Source organism: Chelonia mydas, chromosome 2, assembly GCF_015237465.2.
Source record: "Chelonia mydas isolate rCheMyd1 chromosome 2, rCheMyd1.pri.v2, whole genome shotgun sequence".
NCBI lineage: Eukaryota > Metazoa > Chordata > Testudines > Cheloniidae > Chelonia > Chelonia mydas.
Genome location: NC_057850.1, coordinates 191,068,545 through 191,092,342, shown reverse-complemented (window position 1 = coordinate 191,092,342; position 23,798 = coordinate 191,068,545). Strand labels below are relative to the sequence as shown.

The 23,798-nt window shown below is 41.1% G+C and overlaps 1 protein-coding gene across 10 annotated transcripts in view; it reads right to left on the bottom strand.

The window, feature by feature from the left end:
* SLC4A7 (solute carrier family 4 member 7) overlaps nt 1-23,798 on the bottom strand; it is a 160,741-nt gene that overhangs the window by 102,458 nt on the left and 34,485 nt on the right. For 5 of the 10 annotated variants that reach the window (XR_005224001.2, XM_037890402.2, XM_037890398.2 and 2 more), the window contains exon 2: nt 15,404-15,460. The exons of 3 other annotated variants lie outside the window; for them this stretch is intronic. Coding sequence is in view for 6 of the 7 variants with exons in the window: in XM_037890402.2 (XP_037746330.1) it covers nt 15,404-15,460 (57 nt within the window). In the remaining variant the exon portion in view is untranslated. 2 more of the 10 variants (XM_043540903.1, XM_043540906.1) reach the window with 2 other exon arrangements.

Genomic DNA, 23,798 nt, shown 5'->3' with positions numbered 1-23,798 from the left:
TCTCCTTCCCCAAAGTATGTTCTGATGATATGACTATGAGAAACTGAGTCCTACTATCTCTCTGTTCTGGACAGTATGGACTTCCCAGTGCTGTTTGCTCTCAATGGTGGAATCCAGGCTGTGAGGAGTAGGACTGAGACCCCTTCTTGCCTTTAAGATACAGAGCTCTTTTCTCCAGCAGACTGTGGATGAGAATAGGCAAGGTACAAGTCCCATTCTGCTGCCCACAAACTGTGCATACCTTAAATTCGGAGCACTTATTTGCCTGCTCAACAATACTCCCACTTAGAGGAGGAATGGAAAGTCTCAGAGTGCACACAAGAAAGGTGTCTGCACAGACCAAATGCACAAACATACTTCCTTCCCCAAGGCGGAAAGCTTAGAAGAAAGGGGGTTTAACCCTTACAAGCTCACTACTTGCTAACTAATGCTAGGAAAATTATCTTCTAGAAAGGAAGCCAGGGCCATCCGGTATTTCTGCTATAGGCAGGATATCTAGGCAGCATGGAAAAGAGGCAGCACCAAGATTATTGATTTTAGACCACAGCTTGCAATGACCCCAGAAGCACTGCAGCGAGGAGACAACCCAGTATTGCAGGCTAGTAGAGACATTCTGCAGCAGAATGAGTGGCTTGTAGCAGCATAACGGGATCTTGGTCCATGACTGGGCCTCCTAGGCACTGTATCACAACACAAGTAAATAAAGATGAAAAAGTTTAGGATACCCACCCACTTTGAATACTGAGATGGTATGTCCTCTCCTGGTTTTCCTACCTCTCTGATCACTTGTTCAGCATACCCTTTGGAGGGCCCTCCTTATCCCCACTTCAACTTTCTGTGGGGGTTCCATAGGGCTCTATCCTTGGACCCATTCTCTTCTCCGGCTATACCTTGTATCTGGGTAATCTTATCTACAAACACAAATTCAACTACCATGTGTGTCAAATCAGGAATTTTCTGTAATATTTTTATGACCCTTGTGTGCCTCAGCTTCCCTCTGCACTTTGCATTGTTAAAAGGTTTTAATCTGCTCCTAGAACAGCATAGAAGGCATGAGGTATGCATGTGATTTAGCTGTCTGAGAGGAACAAACAACATCATTAAAGAACTGGTTGAAACTAACCTCATTATCAACAGAGGATCCAACAAGTTAAAAATGCCCCAATGACTGAACAACAAACACCTAACAGCAGGAAACCCCAGCATGCACGACATTTGCACTGAGCTGGAGAATACAAAAACGTCTGGTGACTGGAATAAGATGGGCACTTTTGGAGGGACTAGGAAGCTCTGACCTGTGGAGACAAAGAGGGACAAAGAAGGGAGCCAGGAATGGAGTCCATCACGGTTTGGCTGATGGCACTGGAGGAACTTTGGCTTAACTTCCACCTCTCTGTTAACTTATGCACCTTTAGATTCTGTATGCCAGGTGATTAATAGTTAACTTGTTTTGAAAAAAAGCTGCCTTGCGCCACGGCAAATACTCACTGAGAGCCCTGAGCCCTCAGAGGGAACAGTACAAGCCTCCCATAGGACTCTGGCTTGGCTGGATTCACTGCAGGGAGCCATGGAGAGAGACAAAATCATTGGTGCCGAAGGATCCAATCTTAAGAGTCTTGGAGGCCATGGCACTGCCCCTGTGGAACTGAGTTGGTCTTTGGGGCCCAGCACACTATCCAAGTCACCCCAGGAGACTGGTTACAGGCTGGGGCATAGACCAGACCCTGTGACAAGATCTCTATGCCGATGACTCTCAGATCTATCTTTCTACACCAAACCTGTCTCCTTCTGTCAAAACTAAAATCTTGGCCTGTCTCTTCTGCCATCTCCTTGTGGACGTTTAACCATCAAGCTCAAGGTAAACATGGCTTAACAGAGCTCCAAATATTCCCTCCTCCCTCCCCATATCCTCCTCACTTTCACCTCCTTTCTCAACTGCTGTGAACAAGGCCACCATCCTGCCTGTCACTCAAGCCAGTAACCTGGGCATCATCTTTGACTCGTAACTCTCTTGGTTCTCATATTCAGGCCATGGCTAAATCTTGCCAACTATTTCTATATAACGTCTCCAAGATATGGCCTTTTCTTATCCATCCATACAGCTAAAACTCTCACCATCCTTCTCTCGGGTCTTAACAAATGCAGTTTGCCCAGCTCAGATCCATTCAGAATTTTGCTGATTAGATCATTTTCCTAACCTGTCACTTTGACCATTTATCCCTCTTTTTAATTCCCTCCACTGGCTCCCTCCTCCTCTTTTGCATCAACCATAAACTGCTTGTATTCACTTCCAAGGCCTTTTATGGCCTACCCACCCCACCTATCGTTTCTCATTCACTATCGAGCTGTTGATGCTCACCTCCAATTGGCCCATGATGCCAGCTATTGAAATTAATATTAATATGGGAGACACTAATTTAACCATAAATTCCTTTATTTAGTCCAAAGACGAAATGATATTTTATACAGTTACTCGAAACATGCCTGACAGCCTAAAAATAGTAGTCACTATATCCAACACAGTAACAAAATATTTATAAAGCACGTGGTCAGTATACTCACAAATAGGCCACACGTAGGGAAAATAGTCCCCTGCTGGGATGCTATAGCATGATCAGGTAACGTCTGAAAAAAAACACTCAAATTCATAACGCTTTTTATACCCTTCAACAAATGAGGTCATTGCTAATTATTGACTTCAGCTAAAAAACAATGAGACAATTCCCCCTTAGGATTTACAACCTTTCTTCCCACGGCCTTTCCTACCTCTTCCTCCTCTTCTTGCTGACCAACAGTTTTTCCTTTGTACCTGGGTTCACATCGGCCCTAATTTTTGAAATAACACTTGTATACAAGGTGAAAAGGAACATGCTGGCTTATTTGAAGACAGATTCTCCGTCTTATTTAAGACTAGTCACCGCTATCAATCGGAGCAGCCTTCTTTTTAGAAACTTCCCCTTATTTTGATAGTTATTCTTCGAACCAGACATCCAATACATAACATTATTTTCAAGGCCCTTTCTTCCATTTGCTAGTTAGGGCCTTTCTTTACAACACATACATAATTCCTTAGTCAAACTTAAACAAACCCTAATTCTTTAATTTCACACTTATCATACAACAGCACCGATTCCCTACTTGTTAAATTTTCAAACACACACATTTATGCTTTCTTTCAAGCTGCCTCATGCTTGGGTGCTCCCTGTACAAATCCACAAAGCTACCTCATTATCCACCTTCAAATCCCTCCTCAAAATTCTACTTTGCATGATGCCTACCAAAAAAGAACAGGAACAGGAACTTGAAGACGAAACTTTACAACTATTAGGCTTCTGGTATGTAGAGACCAAAGCCTATTTTACTAACCAATGCTAATTCATTGTTCACTTGTACTCTCCAATGTGTCTACATACACCTTTTGTCTTACACTTAGACTATAAACTTCTTAGGACAGTCACTATCTTGTTCTTCTGTTCGTACAGTGCCTAGCAAAATGGCGTCCTCATACGTAACTAGGGCTCCTAGGTACTATGGTAATGACGACGTTTACTCTTTAAATCTCCTCTCACACTTAGGGTATGTCTACACTACGAAATTAGGTCGATATTATAGAAGTCGATTTTTAGAAATTGATTTTACACAGTCAATTGCATATGTCCACACTAAGCACATTAAGTTGGCAGAGTGCATCCTCACTACCGTGGCTAGCATCGACTCACAGATCGGTGCACTGTGGGAAGCTATCCCATAGTTCCCGCAGTCTCTGCTGCCCACTGGAATTCTGGGTTAAGCTCCCAATGCCTGATGGGGCAAAAACATTGTCGCGAGTGGTTTTGGGTACACGTCATCAGTCACCCCTCCCTCTGTGAAAGCAATGGCAGACAATCATTTCGCGCCTTTTTTCTGTGCGGACGCCATACTGCTTTCAGCAGACGGTGCAGTAGGACTGCTAACCGTTGTCATCCACTGCTTCCGCTGCAACTCTGCTCTGCTGCTATTGTCTCAATAGCGAATTTCTCCATGTTGTCCGTCATGGACTCCCGGATACGTGTGTTCTTCATCGGGAAATGTGTGTGGTGCTAACCGTCGTCATCCACCGCAACTCTGCTCTTCTGCTCTCATGAATCCACCTCGCAGGTCCTCTCATCATTCTCTATAAATATGTATTCTCATGGCATACGTCGTCAACCACCGCTTCCGCTGCAACTCTGCTCTCCTGCAGACGCCATACCATGGCAAGCATGGAGCCCGCTTAGATCACTGCAGCAGTTATGAGCATTTTAAACATCTCATGATTATCCTGCAGAATGTGCAGAACCAGAACCTGCAAAAGCAGGCAAGGAGGTGACGGCAGTGCGGTGAGGAGAGTGATGAGGACATGGGCACAGACTTCTCTCAAAGTACGGGCCCCGGCAAATTGGACATCCTGGTGGCAATGGGGCAGGCTCACGCCATGGAACGTGGATTCTGGGCCAGGGAAACAAGCACAGACTGGTGGGACCGCATAGTGTTGTAGGTCTGAGATGATTCCCAGTGGCTGTGAAGCTTTCTCATGCGCAAAGGCACTTTCATGGAACCTTGTGACTCGCTTTCCCCTGCCCTGAAGCACAAAAATGCCAAGATGAGAGCAGCCCTCACAGTTCACAAGTGAGTGGTGATAGCCCTCTGGAAGCTTGCAACTCCAGACAGCTATCAGTCAGTTGGGAATCAATTTGGAGTGGGCAAATCTACTGTGGGGGCTGCTGTGATCCAACTAGCCAACGCGATCACTGAGCTGCTGCTATCAAAGGTAGTGACTCTGGGAAATGTGCACGTCATAGTGGATGGCTTTGCTGCAATGGGATTTCCTAACTGTGGTGGGGCGATAGACAGAATGCATATCCCTATCTTGGGACTGGACCACCTTGGCAGCCAGTACGTAAACCGCAAGGGCTACTTTTCAAAGGTGCTGCAAGCACTGGTGGATCGCAAAGGATGTTTCACCGACATCAACGTGGGATGGCTGGGAAAGGTACATGACGCTCGCATCCTCAGGAACTCTGGTCTGTTTGAACAGCTGCAGGAAGGGACTTACTTTCCAGACCAGAAAATAACTGTTGGGGATGTTGAAATGCCTATAGTTATCCTTGGGGACCCAGCCTACCCCTTAATGCCATGGCTCATGAAGCCATACACAGGCACCCTGGACAGCAGTAATAAGCTGCTCTACTATAGGCTGAGCAAGTGCAGAATGGTAGTAGAATGTACATTTGGACATTTAAAAGCGCGCTGGCGCAGTTTACTGACTTGCTTAGACCTCAGTGAAACCAATATTCCTATTGTTATTGCTGCCTGCTGTGTGCTCAACAATATCTGTGAGTCAGTGGAGAGACGTTTATGGCAGGGTGGGAGGTTGAGGCAAATCGCTTGGCCACTGATTACGCACAGCCAGACACCAGGGCAATTAAAAGAGCACAGCAGGGCGCGCTGTGCATTGGAGAAGCTTTGAAAACCAGTTTCATGACTGGCCAGGCTATGGCATGACAGTTCTGTTTGTTTCTCCTTGATGAAAACCCGCCCTCTTGGTTCAGTCTACTTCTCTGTAAGCCAACCGCCCTCCCCCCTTAAATCACTGCTTGCAGAGGCAATAAAGTCACTGTTGTTTCAAAATCATGCATTCCTTATTAATTCATCACACAAATAGGGGGATAACTGCCAAGGCAGCCCGGGAGGGGTGGGGCAGGAGGGAAGCACCGGCTGGGGTGGTGGATGCGGGGAGGAGGGAAGGACAAGGCCACTCTGCACTTCAAAACTTATTGAATGCCAGCCTTCTGTTGCCTGGGCAGTCCTCTGGGGTGGAGTGGTTGGGTGCCCCGAGCCCCCCCCCCCCCATGCATTCTTGGGCATCTGGGTGAGGAGGCTTTGGAACTTGGGGAGGAGGGCAGGCGGTTAGACAGGGGCTGCAGCTGCAGTCTGTGCTCCTGCTGCCTTTCCTGCAGCTCCACCAGACACTGGAGCATATCAGTTTGATCCCCCAGTAGCCTCAGCATTGTATCCTGCCTCCTCTCATCACACTGCCACCATCTCTCCTCTTGCTCGTCCCTCCCGTCCTCGCGTTCATTTTCTGCTTCCCTGGACTCAGCCATTGTTTGCCTCCACGCATTCTGCTGAGCTCTTTCAGTGCGGGCGGACCGCATGAGCTCAGAGAACATTTTATTGCAAGGGTGGTTTTTTCGCCTTCTTATCTGCCCTAGCCTCTGGGACGGAGACGATAGGGAGAGCGTTGAAACATTTGCAGCTGCGGGAGGGGAAAAAAGGGGAGAGTAGTATTTAAAGAGACATTTTAGAGAACAATGGGTAGACTCTTTCACAGTGAACCAAGCTGTTAACATTACGTAACACATGTGCTTTTGGTACAAGGTCGCATTTTGCCTCTTACATTGAGGGCCTGTCGGTTTGGTGTGAGAGATCACACAGGCAGGGCCAGGCAACAGAATTCGGCTTGCAAGCAGCCATGGTAAGCCAGAGTCTTTTGGCTTCTTCAACCTTCATAACATGTGGGAATGGTTTCAAACAGCAGCACCCCCCTTTCCCATATCAAGCACCTGTTGGGTTGGCCATTTAAAAGGAGGGGCTGTGGTTTTCGGGTTAATGTGCAGCACAAACCCAACTAACCCCCCACCCCCACCCCCGCCGCCCAAGTCTCTGGGATGATCGCTTCACCCCTCCTCCCACCGCGTGACTAGTAACAGGGAAGATCCAGCCAAACGTGAACAGCGCAGCGTGAATGCACCCCCCCGCCCCGGCATGGCTAAAAGCAGGGATGATTTCTTTTCAGACACAGGCAAACAGCCCACCAGGAACAGTCACCTCTGAATGTCCCCTTAATAACGTCCCTGGAGGATTTCCACTCCATCCCCAGACACGTTAACAGACTTTTCCAGTAGCTGTACTGGCCTCGAATGCATCCCAAGTCTTCAGGGCAAATCAATCGCTAAACATGCTTGCTTTTAAACCATGTATTATATTTACAAAAGGTACACTCACAAGAGGTGCCTTCTCCACCTTCATGGTCAGGGAGCCCGCCTTGGGAGGGTATTGGCTCCAGGATGATAAACGGTTCCTGGCTGTCCGGGAGAACAGGTTTCTCCGCTTGCCTGTTGTGCGCTATCTTCCTCCTCCTCTTCCTCATCCCCAAAATCCGCATCCTTGTTGCATGAGACTTCCCCCTTGCAGGTGTCCACAGACAGGGGTGGGGTAGTGGTAGGGGCACCACCTAGAATTGCATGCAGCTCATCAGAGAAGCAGCATGTCTGGGGCTGTGACCCGGAGCAGCCATTTGCCTCTTTGGGAGGCTTGCCTGAGCTCCTTAATTTTCACGCCGCACTGCTGCAGGTCCCTGTTATAGCCTCTGTCCATCATGCCCTTGGACATTTTTTCAAATATTTTGGCATTTCATCTTTTGGAACGGAGTTCTGATAGCACAGATTCATCTCCCCCTACGGTGATCAGATCCAGTACCTCCTGTTTGGTCCATGCTGGAGCTCTTCGGCGATTCTGGGACTGCATGGTCACCTGTGCTGATTAGCTCTGCATGGTCACCTCTGCTGATGAGCTCGCCACACTGGCCAAACAGGAAATGAAATTCAAAAGGTCCCGGTGCTTTTCCTGTGTAACTGGCTAGTGCATCTGAGTTGAAAGTGCTGTCCAGAGCGGTCACAATGGAGCACTCTGGGATAGCTCCCGGAGGCCAATACCATCGAACTGCATCCACACGACCCCAAATTCGACCCGGCGATATCGATTTCAGCACTAATCCCCTCGTCAGGGAGGAGTACAGAAATTAATTTTAAGAGCCATTTAAGTCAACAAAAATGGCTTCGTCGTGTGGACGGGTGCAGGGTTAAATCGACCTAATGCTGCTAAATTCAACCTAAACTCGTAGTGCAGACCAGGGCTTAATGTTTAGACTATAACCAGAATTTTTTTTTGATTTTTCAATGTACTCGTCTTCTTAAAACTAGACACTTAACGAAGCAGTCACTAAACCAAGATTAATTCTACCTAAGCATTATATACTTTTCTATCTGAAGAATATTTCAGATATAGTGTTTGTACATGTTATATTTACACAGTGATTAAAAATAACTAATCCAGAGTAGCATGCATCTTGGCAGACTTTAGCCATTTCCTAAACAAGCTCAGCTATCCACAGCCAACATGTATTAATACATTCCCTGGCCCAATATACAATAATGACGCACAGAATATTAAATCTGAAGTGAACTTTTCCAGTCTGTCATCTGTACAATCTCTTCTCACCGTGTAACTGGTCTAATGTTATGCAGTCTCATACTCAGGACCAATTTCAAGTGGGCTTATTGCCCAAACCACATTGCAGAGTAACAACTTGCCAGCAATAATACATCTTGCCAGCAGCAACTCACAAAAAAGTATTATTCCAACAGACTTACAATCTAATGAAATATAATAAATCAATATCTCATTCTGGTTGACAATGATCATCACCTGCTTTCGAAACCATTAACCTTGAGTTATTCATTACATAACTGTGGACCCTGACAAAGACAAACTCAGTTGCTTGAGCAACCTCCACCCCCCCCATTTTAAATTTGAACCAATGCTCATCTGCGCCCTATATGATTCCACAAAGCCAAAAAGGACTTGGTTTGGGCTGCAGTGCTTTCAGTATTTGCATGACACAGATTTACATTAATCAGGCACAGGCGGTGTGTTTGACTTCCTTTCCCTACAGCACAGATTCAGGGCCTGTATAAGAGATGGGCAACTGAGGCTCAAACCAAGCAAAAGGTAATATTAGTATGGTTGAGGAGGAGAAACCCAGACAAAATATCAGACCATCCCCTCCTAGAGAGGGACTTTGCTTACCTTTAGTCAATTCAGGTTCACAGCTCTCTGAGCTCACTGGATCCTGAGCTGCCTGCAGATATTCAGGCAGCAGCAGTTACCATCTGCACTTGCAAGGAGTTTATAACTTTTCCTTTTGGATATAGTGACTTTTCACTACAATAGTTCATGCCTTTATCACCTCTAGACTGGACTAATGTCATACTCTACATTTGGGATCTGACATAGACCAATCTGACAATTCAGCTGGTGCAGAATGCAACTATTTGCTTCCTACAGAGGATACTGTTCTTGTGTCCTGAACTCTCTATTTTCTAGTAAGTTATTCAGTATAATTCAAGATGTTGGCTTTAACTTAAAAGATAAAATCTTTTAGATGAATTCTAACACAAAAATGGCTTTTTGACTACATGGAAATTTTTCTGAGGAAAAAAAAATCACTACTTTAGTTGATAAAATGTTGAAAACTTCCCTCCATCCCACTCCCAACAAAATACACGTTGTTAAAAAAACAAATATTTTTAAAAATTTCATGGAAATTCATTTTTTTCAGCCAGCTCTACTAAATAGCTGTAAGATCTCCGTCCTTGCTACCTTACAGGGAAGGTGGTGGTAGGTGGCAAGATTTTTTCAATGAAAAGTCCTTAACTTAACTCTGGAATTTGTCTCCTTCCCCTTACTCTGACAGAACTCAAATCTGTTCCTGACCTTTAGGATATGCTGAAAGGCCTTATTTTCATCATTCTTTTCCTAGTGTGAGTTGAGTGACATTTATCTTTTCTTCATCTTCTACATCATGATTTTTTATAATGTTGACACTGATTAACACTGATCTTTTAATAATTTGAAACACTCAGAACAGCTCATGAGTGCATATATAAATAATTAAAAATATATGCGTTTAGGACCTCCTCCTCATTAATTGTTCCTTATAAATGTAAATTATTCATAGCTTCAGGCTGTTTGAACTAGGGTGACAAGAAGCCCCGATTTTATAGGGACAGTCCCGATTTTTGGGTCTTTTTCTTATATAGGCTCCTATTACCCCCACCCCCGCCATGATTTTTCACACTTGCTGTCTGGTCACCCTAGTTTCCACTGATACGTGATCACTAGGAAGAGTAGAACAGTCAGTTCATGTTTCCTAAACAGTATATTTCATACCTCAAACGAGAATCTGTAATTAATTCTGTCACCCTGTTTACTATCTGTGTTTGTAGAGTGTTGACAATGTGCTTGGTACTATAAAGAACAGAGAAAATGGCCCTTTAGGCATATCTCTAAAACCTTTTTGTTTTAATCAATACAGTTTGGTAGCAGAATACAAAAGAAGAAAGAATCCCGCAGACAGCTGAACATTACATACAATATCCCCTATTCTGAAAAAAGTGCAAGTTTTGACATTATCTGAACTTTCATTTTGACTGCACAATTCACATGACTAAAAACCGTAAGAGGAAGTCAAGAAAACTGAACTCACAACTAAGCTGTTTTCAGCTGCCTTTTAAAAATGTCTCATTTGCTTTATGTGCTCTTCAGACAGCTACTAGCGTTTTTTTAATTAGTAGCATCATTTACAATGCACTTTCCCTCCATTTCCTAAAATCTTTAACCTTCAGAAAGCTAGATATCTGAATCACACATCCATCAATGTACACACCATATCCTGCATATGCAGAGGTGCCCATAAGTCAAAAAATGATACCAATTATTGTAATAAATGCTCAGGCTTTTTTCCCCCCCCCTCCTTTCATTTTCAAGAATCATGCAGTTTAGGAAACCAGTTTCCCAGAACTGTCATGTAGGTACAAACATCAGATATTATCCCAGGCCTTGTCTATCCCAAGACTTCTTCCTCCATAATTTCCCAGCTTACTACTGGTACTGCTCCACCAGTGGTAGCATCCGTGGGAGCTCTAGGATAGATCAGGGTCCAGCAACCACTGGTGGTTTGGGGTTTTTTTTGCTTTATTAATTACAGTGTCCTAATTACAGGACTGACTGAAGCAGGGTTTGATGTCATGGCAGTCATATCACTGGCAGCCATCAGCACTAAGTCTACATTAGAACTCTACCATTATCACCAGTTGAGTTTTACCAGTAAGAAATTTTAGGTAAGAAAACCTAAAGTAGACATACCCTTTAGGTAAGGTTCTATTCTCAGAGTGCCTAGGTAATAATGGCATTGTGGGGTTCCACATTTATTTACTCATTTAAATATTAATGTTGCTCAGTTTATAAGTAGAAAGATTTTTTCTGGAACTAGCCCTGTAGAACTAAGCCTGGGCCTGAAAAGCAAAAGTAAGTTCTTTCTGGCAAGTGTACTGTCACCAGTACGTTTTGCTGTCCTCACACCTGTACAACCTTTTCATCTTAAACAGGGGTCCAAAGGAGGTCCTGCAAGAGGAATTTACTTAACTAGTTTGTTGATGCATAAGTCAGGTGCTTCAACTTTGACCAAAAGAGTCCGGTTCACTCAGTGTAGTAGCACTGTTTCTGCAGGACTAGCAGTAGTAAAAACACTAAACACCTTGTTTATACCGAAGTGAGCAGATGTAACTAAATACACAAATGGATAACTGGGGAGTAATAAGGCGCTTATTATACTTTATCACTTTTCAGCACAGACCTTCATTTTCAACCTTTAGAACTCTAGTAAGCACACCTATTGAGAATAAAATGCACTGCAATTCCACAGACCTGCATACTAAATTTTCCATTTTCAAATTATCAAGACAATATACTTACTTCAGACCTCCTCTCCTCTCTATCCCACTTGCTATTTCCAAATACGCAGAAGACATCACTAACACTGCAATAGGCAATATTCCAAGAGTTAGAGAAAAGTCTACGGTATACCAAATCTATTTATTTAGGAATTCTACCTGTGGGTATATAAGAATTCTGCGGTCACATAACTATCTTTATATTTAGAAACTTCTTGCTAATCACAACCACCTTAAGAGTATCATGGGAGAGACTTGAAGGAAGACTTGAGTTTTAAGGCTCATCCCCATTAATTTGACTCCAGATACACAAAAGACATTAGGAATATTTAAGAGATTTCTCTGACCAGACAACCCCTTAATTCTGACTCCATTTCTCCCAGCAAAATCCAGCAGCTCAAACTACTATCTTGCTCCAATAGGATTCACACTTTAAAACACTTCTCTTAGTTTAGAACGACTGCAGCAGTACTTCAATGAAGACTCCAAAGCAGCATCTTAGATCATTATTTTTTTTACAGAAGCAGAGTAAGAACACTAAAAGAGAAAAAATACTTGTTTTTATAAGGAGATGTATAATAATTTTTAGAAAAAGGTTTAAAAACAGGTCATTTTCACATACACACCCACCCACCCTTCGGGATATATATTACTTTTAAGTAATGTATTACTACTACTTTGGTAGCACCTCTGGATCCCAATCAGGGTGCTACCATACAAACAAAATGACAGCCCACATTTCAGAGAGATTACAATCTAGAATTTAGACAATATGCAACAGGTGGATAAGCCATAAAACAATCTGAAGAGAAGTGAGGGAGGAAAGGAAGAAGACAAGGTAACATGAGACACAGGTGTATTAAACTGGCGCACAGAGAATTGGACACAGGTGGTCACTGGCCCTAACCAACACCAAGTGATTTGTAGGCCATCAGGGCAAACAGCCCTCAATATATTACTCACAAACGTTTCGTAATATTTTAATTTATGGGATCATCCTTGACCTTTTCAATGCTAGTTATTCGACAATATCATGGGTGTTTTAATACATGATCTTTTAGAGATTTCTTCAGAAATCTAGATTATAGTTAAACATGCAGGAAACAAATCTATGCCTGGACATTTAAAGCTAAAGCAGATTCCCTTCAAAAATCAAATCAGCTTTAACCAAAAGTAACAGTCCCCAATTATATTTGGATGACTGAGATAATTAAAGCTGATACAAATCCTGCATCCAGAGTTAAAGGCAACTGCATAATGGCACCCCCCCCCCCCAAAATTAATTACTCTACTATACAGCTCCCATAGCAAATAAGACCATTGCAACTAGTACATTTTACGACATCTGAGTGTGTGTGTTTTTTTTTTTAAACAGATTCATTTAAACTGTATTGTAGTGTCAGTAGTAATGGATTAATGCAATTAAAATCAAAAAGTCCACTAAACCTGCTAAATGCTCCAGTGGGCTTTTAACTTAAATCTCAGGGAAACTTCACCCATCATCTTTTGTTTCCACTGGCTTCTAATTAAACTGTAATCCCTGTTGAACACGTCACAGAGATAAATGCTACACAGCTACAGACAAAAAGCAAGAGCCCCTAATGGCATAAGTTCATTACTTCAATGTAGAGACTCCAAACAGAGGGAATTTATAACATACTATTAAAGACTTAAAGAAATTTTTTTTAAAAAATCCCAAAGGAACAATTTATTTACAAAGACGCTGAACTTTCTATGATAATCACAATATAGGCAGAACACTGCTGAAAAAGTAGTTTGATTGGTAGGATATAATCAAGCTCCTGAGATCCCTCACCAGAAACTGCCTACCACACAGTTACACAGAATTACTTATTTTTACTCCATAGTCAAACGGCCTTCCGTGAAGAAAAACTGAGTTGTTAACTATAGATTAAAAATCTTACTCAAAATTATAACAGATTATCTCAAGCCAAAAGGATTTACTTTTACCAGATTAGGCTGACTGACAATTCAATCAAAAAAACTTCCAGTTACACAGAAACTTCTAAACAGATATCTATGCTAGAAAAGTTTATTTCCAGCCGTGGTTCTTTCAAAGGGAATTACTTGCACAACCAAGGACACAAGGATGTGATACTGTTCTAAGACAGTGCTGATAAATATCCCCAGCTTTCCCTTAGCCTGTTATCAAAATACATTCAAAAAAGTGTTTGTTTTAAAAAAAAGTTATACCATAGCTTTTTACATACAGGTAGCAGCTTCTTCTCTGGGTGAGCTCTTTCCATATTGATGTGCAGAAGCAGTGAACGTCCTTGTGCAAGACACTGTAATGTAATGAGTCTCTTGAGCTATCAGAATGTGTACACATGACTGATTTAGAACACTGGGCTTTACACAGATGTACTCCTTCAAATTGTTCTCTAGTCCAGAGCCAATCACTATCACGAAAGACTACTTAAACTCCCAAGCCAATAACTGCAACTACCACAGGGTCACAGAATAGCAGAATTAGGGAACATAGCATGCCTTCAATTCCAACAGAGAGAACACCAAAAAAGGAACTGAAACCATGCAATTTGAGACTTAACGTTTTCTGCAAAAGCAACTGCTAAAAACAGCTCTCAGACTGCAAGGTTATTATTTTTGCTCAGATTCAAGGCTTCAATAACATTATAAAATGAAAGCTGAGAAACTCAAAAATTAATCATCTAAGTGTGTTTATATTCCTCTTATTGACCTTTTCAATGCATATTCATTCTTAAGACTGTTCCTTTTTCCTCATACACAAAATTCAGAAATCAAACATTCTTGTTAGGGAACATAAACCAAGGATTTCTAAAATAATTATCTTTATATTTTGTTCCTTAGTGCAGGTGAATTTAAAAGTAACTGATGTTGTTTAGTTGGGGTAAAAAAAAAAAAAAAAAAAACCACACTTCATTAGCAGTAACTAATTTGGTCTTGTTTACAGGCTATAAATTAATAGCCAGACAAACCCTTAAGCAAGATATCTATAACTATAACTAATTCATTCATATTACTGAAACAAAAATATCTGAAAGTGAGAAAATTTGTTCTTAAATTCCCCTCCCCAATTTAATCATATAAATCCAACCCCCACCCCCCAACACCTTCCCACCTTTCCAACGATCAGCCACAAGCTTCATGATTCATCACCCACCTATCTCTGGGGCCATGATTTTATCATGGAGGTCACAGAAATCATGAATTTAAAAAAAAAAACTATGTTAAATCTTGGAAGTGGCCATAAAAATACATTTGATGGAGCCTCCAAACTGAGTGGGGCATTGCAACCTGACAGGGTTGCAGAGACACTCAGGTTTGGCCCATCTGCCACTCCATGTTCAGAAAAGCAGATTGACCAAATATGAATGGCTTTGTGACCTAGCACAGGAATTCCAATGCCACTCATGTTTGGCCCATCCACCCCCCTCCCTCCAATTAAATTTTCAGTGTCAACTAACTTTGGGTGCCCAATATGAGAAGTCTAGGGCCTGATTCTTCAAAGTACTTGGCATTTTAGAGTATTTATATGTTCAGAACTGTTGTTAGTGCTCAGTGCTAATCATATCTGAGGTGTAAAGCAGGCACCCAGAAACTGAGGAATACCACGGCCACCTGTGAAAAGTTTGCTGTGTGTGACTTGCCAGGTATCATATTAAAAAAAAAAAAATCCTGTGGCAGAGGCAAGAATAGATTCCAGTTCTCCAAGGGGGAATTCACTTGCCTGTACTATCTTGTCATCCCACATCATTCACTATACATCTTCCAACCTCTGCAACAAATGAGGAAAGGATCTTACAAACCTCTTTCACTACACATCTTTGATTCATTCCCAGACCACTGAATGAGGCAGAGTCTCCCTGGAAAAAATAGTATTAATTACATGAGTACATACTATCATAATAAATACTCAAAGAAGCTGAATTAAGGTTGCCCATACAACCTTAATTCTGTCAATCCCTAAATTTGCAAAGTCAAGCACTCAAAAGTTAACATAGCAAGTTACATTTTTAAAACTATGTTTTTAAACAGCTTTAATATTAAAAAAACAATTTTATCCTGCGGAACCATATTGACACCCCCACACACACTGGCTCAGATCGTTAGATCCACGGCACAGTCTTCTACCACTTGAGCTAACAGTGTAACTGACAGCAATACAAGGCTAAATCAGGGTGCATTTTCATGGGGGTGGCAAAAGATACTTCACTGACACAAAGGCAACACCTTGCAAAATTTCCAGTCCCTCCCCCCAAAAATAGAAACACTAGAGCTTTTCAATGAAATGGCTGTCAATTCTTTTTTAAATGAATGCATTTTTCCCCTAACTTCATTCTGAGAAATGTCTGACCTGTTTCCCCCCTGAAAATTTCAGCCTGAGAGAGACACCCAACATGGAAAATTTTAGCCTGAAACAAACAGTTTAATAAGCAACTAACAGGATCTTATAATGGGAAGTATTAGTGCCACTTACAGTTAAGGCTGCCCATCTACACTGCCTATAGTTATACACTGTAGTACATATAACCAATGTGTCCCAGAAAGTCAGAGGCTTTTATCACCTGTCCAAGCATCCTGGTAGGTTTTATATAAATTAACATTTGGTTTGTTTTGGTAAACCCATGCAAACTCTCATGACCTGAGGGAACTGCTGGCCAGCTGAGCTAGAGAAGTCAACAGCAGGCTGGTTATGACAAGATTTTCAATAGGAGCTGTTTGACTCATCTAGTTTATAAAGTCCATCTGGCATGTTTGCAATGATAAGTCCCTGCATCGGACTTTTTGATCCTGATGACATTTTAGCCTCTGAACAAACAGTTTATGGATTTTTATAAGCTTCAGAAACTACTCTTGCTGAGTTTGTAAACTCCAAGCTCTCAACAACTCTGCTGAAATCTTTGAGCCTGTCGAGGTTGAAATATTCGTAGGGAATATTCACTAGATTTCAAGATAGATCAAAACAAAAAAACTGAGTGAATTTCTGAAGCTATGCCAAACTTGAGATCCCATGTTGCAAAGAACACCACAGAAGACATTTCAAACAGTAAAAGAAATTCCAGTTTTTCAGACATCATAAAATGACTGGTCTGATTAAAAAAAAATGAACCTCAAACTTTTGGAGAAAGTCTACTCTTGCCTAAAGGTAGGCATGATAAATTTCAGAGGAAAAAGCTTTTTCAAGAACATTAGATGGGAATGAAGTATCAGGTTCAAAATGGCAACCGATTCACCCTTAACTATTGAGGTCACTACCCTTGACTTTGTAAAACAAAGTCCAGCAAATATCTTCAAAATTTTTCTAAAGGTTTTTGATGTGTGTGTGACAACATTGTGAGAACTCCGAGCAAAACAAAAAGTCTACTACATCTTGTGCAGTAGCAACATTTTAACCACATGTAGTAATACTATCCAGCATTCTCACAAAACTGTGCTTTTTTTATTTTTGAAAAATCAACCACAGGAATTAGTTTCCACATAACACATGCATTTCAGTCTAGCCGATCTTTCTTCTTCCTCCTCCCACCAAAACACCATTCATTTCAACTAATCCCTAGTCACAGAAGTGGTATTTTCTTAGAAAGCATGTTCAAGAGAGGATAATAATCTTAAGAAGAAATTTTAACTGCAGCAAAACTTTTGGCAAATGGAAGAGACAGACACATATTTGGCTTTCAGTAATTCACATGTGACTGAATACTTTGGTAAGAAATACATCATACATGACCTTCGTGCATGCAGTACTAGCTTTCACAGAGGAGGTTTTCCAAAAGTCAGCTGAGAAACCAGTTGTCATAAATATAAAGGGAAGGGTAAACACCTTTAAAATCCCTCCTGGTCAGAGGAAAAACCCTTTCACCTGTAAAGGGTTATGAAGCTAGGATAATCTCGCTGGCACCTGACCAAAATGACCAATGAGGAGACAAGATACTTTCAAAAGCTGGGGTGGGGGGAGAGAAACAAAGTCTCTGTCTGTGTGATGCTTTTGCCAGAAACAGAACAGGAATAGAGTCTTAGAACTTAGTAAGTAATCTAGCTAGAGATGCTTTAGATTCTGATTTCTTTAAATGGCTGAGAAAATAAGCTGTGCTGAATAGAATGGATATTCCTGTCTGTGTGTCTTTCTGTAACTTAAGGTTTTGCCTAGAGGGATTCTCTAGGTTTTGAATCTGATTACCCTGTAAGATATTTACCATCCTGATTTTACAGAGGTGATTCTTTTTACTTTTTCTTCTATTAAAATTCTTAAGAAACTGAATGCTTTTTTCATTGTTCTTAAGATCCAAGGGTTTGGGTCTGTGTTCACCTATGCAAATTGGTGAGGATTTTTTATCAAGCCTTCCCCAGGAAAGGGGGTGTAGGGTTTGGGGAGGATTTTGTGGGGGAAAGACGTTTCCAAGCAAGCTCTTTCCTGATTATGTATTTGTTAGACGCTTGGTGGTAGCAGCAAAAAAGTCCAAGGGCAAAAGGTAAAATGGTTTCTACCTGGGGAAAGTTTTAACCTAAGCTGGTAAAAATAAGCTTAGGGGATTTTCATGCAGGTCCCCAAATCTGTAACCTAGAGTTCAGAGTGGGGAAGGAACCTTGACACCAGTACTTCCATTTCATTTGGACCATAGTATAGCAGCAATCCCATTCTCTTCACAAACAAATATCAGGACAGAAAGGGGTTCTATGCTGATCCAATACATTAGAAAAAATAGCTTTCATGTTAATTTTTATGACTAGACTACTAAAGATATAAAAAGTGGATTATACTTCAGCCTACAGAAACATACATCACTGTCAATACATCAACCAACCGTGTACATAAAATGAACAGCAACACATTTTATGTCCTTTGCAAACCAGTAATACAACACATGCATTGTCTCAAATTGGCTATAACTCCTAAGTTAAAGCCATTTTTTCCTTTTCAGGAACACAACAAAGAGCCAAGCTCACTGCAACCTTTCTTCTTGAGTAGGTTATGCAGCAACGTTTATTTTCAAACATACCATGCTTCAAGTAATAAATATTAAAGTTTTTGTTGCCAGAGCATCTATCCAGAGTAGATAAAAGTACTCAAAATAGTAAAATAATTTTCAAAAGAAGCTCCTCCAATATTTTTCATCTTTTCCCACCAAAAAACACCATCAAGATACAAGGAAGAAAAGAAGCAGATAAGAATACAGATTCTTAACAAGTACCATATACTGAGTAAGAAGGCATTTGTGTTGTGTTTCTATTGAATTGGAAGCTGTAGACATACGTTACAACAGGAGGCTATTCTTTCCCAGATATATTTAACTCTTCCACACATTTTACCTCACCAAAAGATCTAGAGAATTTGGTAAGTTACCTACCATTTACATATAAAATGGAGTTGTCCACAAGAAGAGTAAATGCTTGTCTACACATGGAGGTTTTTGCAGAATATGTTTTTGCATATGAACTTCTGCGGAACACACAAAATAGTTCTGTCCACGTGCTTTAACCTACTTCCTTTTGAATAATGCAGCCACACAGCACTGAGTTTGTTTGGCTGGGTTTTTTGTTTGTTTTTAAAAAAATCACATAGCATTCTGGAAGATATCCCATAGTGCACTGTTCTGCTACTGAGCTCTATGCACTCTGTGACCTGAGGGTCAAACTGGAAAATTCCCATGATTCCTCTCCTAGTATCCCATGATTCACCTGACTCCTACATTTTCCAGTCTGCTGGCAGTCAGCATGAAGGGAACACTGCTGTATTCCACATCCCTGAAAGCTGTTAATACACAGAGGCTGCTGCACTTTTATTTGCACTCACACAGGCAGATGACGTCAGGAGTCAGCCGCTTCTCCCTTTGGGTAAAAGAGTCAGTGGGCAGCAGATGAAATCAAGTATCTTCTTCTGGATGAACTTTTCCTGGAGCAGCTTCACTTGGAGCACCATTTCTGGACATGGGAAGCTAGCACAGATTGTCAGGAAAGGATAGTGATGCAGATTGGGATGGCCAGTAGTGGCAGCAAAATTTCAGGATTACAAAGGCTGCTCTGCCAGAGATCTACACAGTGCTCACCCTGGAGATGCAGCAGCAGACCATCAACATGAGAGTTCTCTTCGGCATAGAGAAATATGGGCCACTACCATCTGAAATCTCACCAACTGCTACTGGTCAATAGCTAAACAGTTTGGTATAGGTAAATCAACTCTTGGGGCTATTAGCAGCACACACCTCCCTGAAACCAAGAGGATGGGGGCATAAACCCTGGCAATGCACAGGAGGTTATTGATGGATCTGCTTGGTAGGGGTTCCCAAATTGTAGGGGGTCCACTGATCGGTTCCATAAACCTATTCTCTCCTCACCCTTCCACACACACACACAGCAAGCCTCAGAGTTCAACAGGCAGGGGTATTGTTCCATGGTTCTCCAAGGCCTGGCTTATCACCGTGGAAGATTCACCAATATTTGTGTGGGATGATCTGGAAAGACCCATGATGGTAGGATCTTTAGAAACTAAGACCCACCATTTTCTACACTAAAAAGGGGGACTCTCTCCCCCAGGACTACTATGGACATCAATGGCACCATGATTTCCTCTGTCATTTTAGGAGACCCATCTTACCCTCAGCTCCCCTGATGTATGAAGCCTTTTACTGGACATGTGAAGAGGAGAAAGGAGCTGTTTAATTATATCCCAAATAGCTGCAGAATGGCATTGGAGTGCATATCGAAAGGCCAAAAAGGGAGGTGCAGATGCCTAATGTGGAGGCTGCTGAGCAATACCTGCCTTATGCGACAACTGCTTGCATCTGCAAAATCAAGGGAGAGCATCTCACTAATGGGTGGAAAGGAGACATATAACGAGTTCCTTAATATTATGAACAGCCATAGAAGCAGACTTCACAAACTGCCGCAAATCATTACAGCCACAGTCAGGGATGCCTTGTGATCCCAGGCTGAGGCTACAAACCAAAATTGAAATGAAATTTTATTGTGTGTTAAGTAAGGATTTCATTAAGTTTTATTATGCTTTTTTGTGTTTTGTGCAACAATTTTATAAGAACATATTTCATTATTCTCCTCTCGCATGTACTTTTATGAAAGGCTATTGAATTTTGTCCATATAAGCTCTAGTGAAGATAAAATAGTGCAAACAAAAATATTTTACTGAACATAAACACAACAAAAGACAGTGCAATCTTTAGGGGTCATAATAGTGCATACTTAGTTATGCTATTCTGGTCACAAGTGTGTAGGTGGGGGGTTTCTGACTGTTGCTCTTTCCTCAGGCACAGAAGGATGAGGGAAGAAGCCATCACTTTTAGTTGTAAGAGTGCCAGTGGAGTCCTAGTATCCCCTATTCACATTATCTTGTGGGGCGAGGGAGGCAAGTGACTGTAGCTAAAATGTGGGGGAAATGTAGTGCTGCTCTCAATATGCGTTTTCCAGGATGCTGGGAGGGAACATTTCACCAAAGTGTTCTTCAGCAGGGCTGTGTGCTTCTGCATCAACTCCTGCAGTCATTTCTGCATGTCCCTATCTTTCTCCACTCTCCCCAGTCAATTCTCTATCCTCCACAGTCTCTCCACAAAGAGAATTTCCCTCCACTTGTCTGTCTTTTTCTCTTTTTGGATGCAGAACCAAGATTCTCTTAACTCACCCACAGATTTTTCAAGTATTCAGGGGAGAAGATTTCTTCTGTGGGGGGCCACCGCACATGAGATGCACAAGTGAGGGGAGATGACAAACAGAACAGATATAACTTCTACAAACTCCATAGTCAGAAAGAGGAAAAAGGACAATTAGAGGACCTTGTACGTGGGAAGAGTCCTTAAAAACAAAGGCCTTGAGGCACCACAAAGTAAGTGTTTCCCACTTTCACTATTAAACAGGGTGGATAAAAATCAATGATTTAAAAAAATAATTTAAAAAAAATAAGTTTTTTTTAATTTAAATGGGATTTTTGATAGTTTTAATTAAGATACATTATAGCTCAAAGATATCTCATCATGGAATAGGAATTAGAAATTCTAGTTCTATAGTAGGACAATATATTCATGTAACGTTTAAGAAAAGTTTTGTAAATGAGTTCCAAGAGTTCATAGATTAGGGATCCAATCTTATAGGGTTCCAGGGGCTTCTGTATAGAAAAATTAACCTAAATAATCTATCTACCCAATGGGACTCAGTGCTCAGCAGAAGATACCATCAGAGATGCTTAGTTTTGCAGTTCTCAAACAGTTGATTTGTCTCCCCAGAAGTAACATCCTTGTTAACAGCAAAAATGTTTTAAAATAAATAATAAATATACAGAGGTGAGAAATAACAGACCTCAACTCTATTGTCCCTCTGAACATTTGTGTACATAGAGTCAATCCCTTACCTCTCTCTCAAAGACCAAAGTTTCAAAAAGTTCAATGAACAGAAAACTGTTGGGGGCGGAATCGATCTGGACAAGGAGAAGAAGCCTGGAGATAAATGTGAGAAGGGAGGGACATATGCTTGTTTTGTTAAAATATTATGTTTGCTGTTGAAGAAAAAACTCCAGAATACTTAACGTTGTTGTTTTAGTTAAATAAAACAATTTAAATGTCTCTCTGGTGATGTTCTCCTCCTAATACAGCATGGCAAGAAAAACTCCAAATATGAATGATTAACCTGTTGAACTGGAGATAGTTCACCTCCCAATGACTAAATATCTGCTTCAACTACCTTTGGTAAATGAAATAGCCAATCATTCATTTTCTGATATAGCTATAAACTAATCTGAAAAGTTTTCAAAATAAATCACTTTAAAAATGTATAGTGTGCACCTTCTAAAAATGAAACCTACATCTCCGAGTTGTGAATAATATGTTTTAAGGTTATAACAACCAACAAGAATGCACTTTTATATAGAAAACCATGATTAAATAGAGTCTTCCTGACTAGTGATTTAAAATCAATTTGATTTAAATCAAATCCACCTTGCTATTAATCCCTTGCTGAAGGGTCCTGCTGGAGAGGTCAAGATTTGACAAGCTTACTCATGGACAGTCTTACCGAGCAAGGATGAAGTGAACTACTGTTTTTTTGTGGGTTGTGTTGTTTTTTTTTTTTTTTTTTTTAAACGAACCAAAAAACACATACAAAAAACCACAAAGCTTCACCAGATCTTTCTAGGACCAGAAATGTCATTGTAAAAAGCCTACAGGGAGATTTTTCAAGAGACAGAAAGGGAAGAGAGGCACCCAATTTCCACTGAGAATCAGTTGGTCTTGGATATCCAATTCCCATTTGAAAGTTTCCCCCTAATTTGTTAAAGAACACCAAAAATGGCTGATATAGTTCATCCAGAAGGTGAAAGGTAGGTGTGTGGGGCCTTTCAAAAAGATTCTCTTTGTTCTCAGATAACACAGTAGGAGTGACAGCCTCTGCCACAGAATAACAGAGAGGCTGTGGTTCTCTGCAATGAGAAAAGATACCATGGGGGAAACTTGTGGGCACAGAAAGCTAAATGACCTAGACATGACATATTCCATCATACAAAGGAACAAAGCAGTATTGCACTACTAAAGTTGGAGAGGAGGGGGAAAATAATTCCTGTGAAGGCAGTCTACTAAAATATTTATTTTTGTAAAGAACCGCAATAGGGCAATAAAATATACACACACTGTAGCCCATGTTATAAATGTTGTGTCAGTAGTTCTCAAACTTTAGTATTGGCGACCCCTTTCACACAGCAAACCTATGAGTGCGACCCCCCCTTATAAATTAAAAACTTTTTTTTTTATATTTAACACTATTATAAATGCTGGAGGCAAAGCGGGGTTTGGAGGTGGAGACTGACAGCTCATGACCCCCCCATGTAATAACCTTGCAACACCCTGAGGTCTCATGAAGCCCAGTTTGAGAACCCCTGTGTTATATAGAAGAAACCACTGTTCTACAAAAGTCTTTCAAAAAATCCAGAATTCATCCTGTACTCCTACATGTGTGATTAAAATCAAGATATAGTAAATATTTTTCCTTTGAATATTTACTTCTATTTCAGTAGCACCCTTTATGTTATCTTATTGGGACACTAACTTGGAAAAAAAATGACTTGTGTTGGGAAAAAAATTGTACCTACTATTGTTACAGCTCCTAAACAAAACTAGTTAAAAATAAATAATTTCTTTATAGAACAAACTGAAAAACGAACAAAATAAAGTCACTAAACTTTCCCCCTCACTGAATAGATCCTCATAA